General features: G+C 45.3%; 1 protein-coding gene across 1 annotated transcript in view; it reads left to right on the top strand.

Moving 5' to 3' along the window:
• The first annotated feature begins 819 nt into the window (after window positions 1–819).
• The window catches only part of TBC1D9 (TBC1 domain family member 9), a 150,939-nt gene continuing 145,758 nt past the window's right edge, over window positions 820–6,000 (top strand). The window contains exon 1 of the mRNA XM_053582065.1: window positions 820–1,294. Coding sequence (XP_053438040.1) covers window positions 1,165–1,294 — 130 coding nt within the window. The 5' untranslated portion in view covers window positions 820–1,164. The remainder of the gene's footprint in view (window positions 1,295–6,000) is intronic.

Raw genomic sequence — 6,000 nt, 5'->3', positions numbered from 1 at the left:
TAAATTCTGCCGTGCCCAGTGTGTACAGGCACAGCTGTGGTGTGAATTAGTTGGTCCAGATTTTGGGCTGCTTCCAACTTCGCTATTGCTCATGCCCTACAGGTCAAGGAAAGAAGTGATGTAATGCACTTAGCTGGGCTACTTTAATTACAATGGAGCGGAGAGGGGGAGGGGTCACAGGCGGTGACAAGTGTAGCGCATGACTTGCCCCGGGGATGCAGAAAACAAAAACACCGACAGCCATTTGATGAGTCCACTTCCGAGCTAGGGAATCCAATCTAGCTCCAGGTCTAGGAACCTTTAAACACAGGTTTCCTGGGAAAAGGGGTGGCGCTATCCCAGAGAGCGTCAACCTTAAACATACAAACAGCACACGCACTCCCACGCAGGCTCGCGGCGTTCTGCCCGCTAGGATGGGCAGGTGGCCCAGTGCGGGGCACACGGGCTACACAAGGTTCCTACGAAGCCAACCGCAGCTGCACACCTCGGCGCGCAGAGCTCACAGACGAACGGATTCTGCGGAAAGCGGTGTCACCCGGGCTTGCCTGAAGTGAGCCGCGCTGTCGTCATTCATTCGCAGCGCCCGCAGCGTCCTTCCAGCTGGGAGCTGGACTTCGCGCGCGGAGCGTTACCGCGCGGCCACCGCGGGCGCTCCAAGCAGGTACAGAGCAAAGCGGCTCCCGAGCTCGGGGAGCGCTGCGACCAGCAGCATCGCCGCAGCCAGCCCGGCCCAGCCCGCGCGCGGAGCCGAATCTTCTCGCGTCGCCCGCAGCCCTGCCGGCGGCGGAGCCGGATCCCGGGACTGAGCTACACCACTTCCTCCTCCTCCCGCTTCCCCTCCTCCTCCTCCCGCCGCGCCGGGCCGGAGCCGGGCTGCGGAACGGCAGGCCTGGGCGTCTGCGGCCGCGGGCGAGGGGCGGCGGCGCCGCGGGGAGGATGCAGCTCGCCGTACCCGCGTCCTCGCCGTCCTCCCCGGCCGCCTGCTGGGGCTTTGTTGTGGCTCGGACGCCGCGGGCCGCCCCCTGGTGAAGTCGCCGGCCGCCGCCGCCGCACCTAGCGGGCGGGCGGGCGCGCGTGTGCCCGGGAGTGCGCGACCGAGCGCGTCGCTGTATTCGGGACCCGACCCGCAGCCCCTTTGTGCGGCCGCCCGCGGCCGCCGGGAACATGTGGGTGAACCCCGAGGAGGTGCTGTTGGCCAACGCGCTGTGGATCACCGAGAGGGCCAACCCGTACTTCATCCTGCAGCGGAGGAAGGGACACGCCGGCGACGGAGGCGGCGGCGGCGGACTGGCGGGTAAGACCCCGGCCGGTCCCGCGGGAAGGGACAGCGAGCGCTGCGGCGCCGCCCGAAGCCCTGGGCTGCGGGCACCGGAGACGCCGCCCGGTCTCCTGGGTCTGGGCGACCCGCCCCGCCTTGTGGGGAAGGCATCGGGAGTCGTGATTTTCAGACTGGGGAGAGACGCTTCTCTTCTCCCCCCGCAGGCTACGGGCCCCTTAGGTTACTGGGCGCTCCACAGATGGGTGGGTGGTGTGGGTTAGAATGGGGAAGAGTGAGTCTGGAGTGGAGAGGGTCATCCCTGGTCAACTGAATGCGGTATTCCCGTCCCCCCACCCTTTATAAAATATCGCTTTCCTTACGGAGAAGGGGGATGGAGAAATGCTTTTACTTCACTTATTTTACTTGCAACAGCAGGATCAGGTATAAAATGCTCTTTTGTTTCCAGAGAAGCCATCAGTAAGAAGCTGATGTGGTCATTTCCTATATTAGTTATGACCTAAGAGAAAGGAATAAGGAAACAGGAATTCTTTGGTTGCACCTAATTAGACTTATAACAAAGCAAGTTATCTGATTCTGGTTGTAAAAATAATTGGCAGTATGATTGCATTTTAACCATTTTAGCTATATCACCTCTTCCCCAAACCCACAAGGCATTGTAACTGTTTGTAGTGTTACTGAAGCCATGTCATAGCATTAGGGGTTATTAGATCAGTCAGACCCATAAGTAGTGCTATATTAGAAAGGTCTAACTATTAGCTAACTAATTTGCATGGTAACAGGTTACAAATAATATCAAACTCAGACCCTACTAGAGAAATGGGGCCTTTCCCCTGTCCTCCTTACAGTGAACAGAACTGGAATGCTTTTGACAGTGAAAAAGTTAGCAGAAGAAATAGTAGAGGTTTCACTAGAAAGGAGACTGAAAAAAAGAGATGAACTTTGACCTTTTCCTAGTTGAGCGTGTATCACTCTTCTGGAGTTTGCATACTAGGTAGATTGTTGTTTTCAAAATGCTCTGTTGTGAAATAAAAATTCCTGGTATGGTATATATTCAGTTGTGATTTTGTATATAAATTAGTGGTCCCAAGATAAAATTCGAGTGTCATGTGGTATGGTATATACTGGTATATCTTCAAGAGACCTTTCTAGTGCATCAAATGGTCTGTACGTAGTTTGATGATGATGATGATTATTATTATTACTATTTGCACGTTTCCTACTATAAAAGACAAAGAAATCTACAGAGCTCCAGATCCCATTCTGGAAATACTGATTAATGAACTGGAATCAGAATTTTCCACTTGGTTTGTATAACTATAGTTAAACTTAAGTTTAACTATAAATGTTAATATGTAACTTGCATATCTAATGCTGGGATCAGCCCACCTTATCCTGCTTTAAGCCTAGGACAAGAATGTAGATAATTTATTGTAGTAACAAAGAATATTTCCTCTTATGTCTTGTAACCATGAAGTATCTATTTACCTGAGTAATTTGCTATAATAAGGTGTGAAAAATTCAGGGATGCAGAGCCTTCTTTTTATACTTAACAGGAGGCTACAACTGACTACAACTGAGTTCACTTGGAATCTCATCATTAATGACTTAGTTCAGATAGATAACATTATAGCTTTTAAATTGAGAAATCACTGCTATTCTACTTATTGCTGGAATAATTGAAATTATTGCCATGAGTAAAAATGTTCATGACAACAAAAGCTATTTTCAACCAACAATAGTTGAAATGTTATACAATGTATAGTATATTCTTATTCTAATGTGGTTATAATCATTCATTCATTAACTCACCAAATCATTTGCTGGCACATTCTGAAGTGCCAGTGTTGTAAAGCCTACAGCCTGGGAGAAGACAGATGTTTATGAAATAATCACATAAATTAATGTAAAATTGTCTACTCTACTGGGTCCCAGCAGAAAATAGAATCTAACCTAGTTCAAATGAAAAGAGTTTAGTGAAAAATTGACTTAGAAGGATGGAGACAGGGTTATCAGAGCCTTACACTGCTTCTAGCAGTGGGGGGCTGTTACCACCCGAGGCCTGAAAAACCACAGCAGGGATAATGTTATTGGAGTCCAGGAGAGATCAAGCCGGGGAAGGAGGAGCTTGGGCCCGGAAGGAAGCAGTCACCCTAGAAACACAGATCATAGAAAAAGGGGAATGGGAGGCTATGCCCTGACTTTTTCCTCCTCCCACCCTCCCAGCTCCTGCCATTGCTTCCCATCAGCAGTACTTAATAGATGCCACCTAGACAAGGAGTTCTGATGATGATGTTGCTTGGGATCTGTTTCCCAGGGATGGATCTGGGAGGTGGGGGCAGTGACTGAGTATGGCCAGAACACATATGGTGGGGAGAGTATCACAATGTTGGTTAATTCCCATAAGGAAGGGATGGGAGTGCAGGTGAAGGCAAAGGAAAGATTCCCTAAAGAAATGACCCTTGAGCTGAAAAGGGATGAAAATGATCTACCTGTGAGAAGGGAGGGAAGAGCCAGTGTTGAGTATTAATATTTGCAAATTTTCTAGATCTCAGGACATTTACACGTGTGTAAATTATCTGGACCAATGCATCCATGTCTACTCAGCAAATGGATGATAGATTAAGTGGGAAAGCTACTCAATGTGAACTGTCCAGGATGCTCAGTGTCATAATGGTGCTTGGTAAGAGGTTAGCACAGAATGCTGTAAAAAAAAATGGACCAAAATAAAGACACTGGACATTTAAAAAAAATTAAGCTATTCTGTTCCTGATTACAAGCTGTATACATGGGTATTGATCCAGTGAAGTGTTCTATTATAGATGCATTTGTTTATTTAACTACTTTTAACTGAGATTTCATACAAAAAGTACATAAACCACATTCAGAGTGCAGTGGTACATTATAAAACGAACACTCGTCAACCCGTTGAATATGAAATAGAACATTGTCAATGCCCCAGAAGGTCCTCCAAGCCCTCACCTGGTATGATTCCTCCCCAGTAACTACTCTGTCATTCCCCCAAAGGGAAAAACTATCCTGATGTTTTTTGGTAAACAATTCCTTGCTTTTATTTATAGTTTTTCTAACAAAGAACACATCCCTAAACACAATATTACGGTTTGCCTTTTTTTTTTTTTTGAGCAAAAATTGAAGTAGAATTACAGAGTATGTGTTTGTTTTCTAGATTCTTTTGCTCAGCCTTGTGTTTGTAATCTTCATGAATGGTGGTGGTGGAGGCTGTAGTTCATTCATTTTTTTATTCTGTGTAGAAAATTATGATGTATTGCAATTTATCTACTGTTTAACAAGTGTATTTTTGGTAGGCCGTTGGATGGTCCATTTTGGTGCATTGTGGATAATGTGGCTATGGTCACTATACACAGGGGAGGAATTGCTGCTTTATAGGATATGTGTACTATCAACTTTAGCAGATGATACCAAACTGTTTTCCAAAGTAGGTGTCAATATGCTCCTACCAGAAGCATCTGGGAGTTTCCCTGGCTCCATCCCATATCTTTGCCAACATGATCAGTCTTTGTAATTTTAGCCATTTAGGTGGTTTTGCAGTAATATTACATTGTGGGGTTAATTTGCTTTTTCATGACTGATGAAGTTGAGTGTGTGTGTATATATATATATATATTTTTTTTTTTTTTTTTTTTGAAACAAGAGTCTCACTATGTTGCCCTCAATAGTGCCGTGGTGGCACAGCTCACAGAAACCTCAAATTCTTGGGCTTACATGATTCTCTTGCCTCAGCCTCCCAAGTAGCTGGAACTACAGGCACCTGCCACAATGCCCAGCTACTTTTTTTTCTTGCAGTTGTCATTGTTGTTTAGCAGGACTGGGCCGGGTTCAAACCTGCCTGCCTCATTGTTATGTGGCAGACACCCTAACCACTAAGCTATGGGTGCCGAGCTGAGTGTCTTATTGTATTTATTGGCCTTTTGAAACATTTTAACAGCCTTGTTAAGGACGCAACACCACCATGTTAGTGACGTGGTTGTTCACCCTCTTGTCTATTTTAATATTGGATTGTCTTTTTCTTACTGATTTGTAAGAATTTTTAGAAGATATTCTAGATGTGAGCTCCTTGTTGCCTATATGTGTGGCAAAATCTCCTCCATTTGTTTCTTGCCTGTTTATTTAGTAAAGGATGAAAAGAAGTTCTTAATTGCTTAATTTCTTCCAGTCCTTTATAGATTCTATTTCCTTTATGGTTAACATTTTATTATGTCCTGCTCAGTAAGTCTTTTCCTACTCTGAGGTTATAAAGACATTCTTTTGTACATACTTTCTTTCAGAAACTTTGGAGTTTTAACCCCCAAATCACTGGGAATTAATTTTTGCATATTGTCTGAGACAGGGGTCAAGTATTAAAAAGTTTGTTGTGGACTTTCCATTTGCTCAATTTACTGGAATGGCCATTCTGTCCCCACTGCTCATTAGAGCTAGCTGTACAGAATTTACATGCCCAAATTTGTGTAGAACTATTTGGATTTCTCTAGTTTATTTCTTTTATTAGTATATTCTTGCACCAATACCTGTGTAGATAAAGCACGCTTATCTTGTTCTTTGTTCTCAAAGAGTCGCTTGGCTATTTGACTTTAACATTGACACAATATAGATGCTTCTCTACCCATACTGGGTTTATATCCTGATAAATCCATCATATGTTGAAAATATTGTTAAGTCAAAAGTGCATTCTGGGCCTGGCGTGG

The sequence above is a fragment of the Nycticebus coucang genome, chromosome 1 (genome assembly GCF_027406575.1).
Source record: "Nycticebus coucang isolate mNycCou1 chromosome 1, mNycCou1.pri, whole genome shotgun sequence".
Classification (NCBI taxonomy): Eukaryota; Metazoa; Chordata; class Mammalia; order Primates; family Lorisidae; genus Nycticebus; species Nycticebus coucang.
This window is presented reverse-complemented; position numbering and strand designations above follow the sequence as displayed.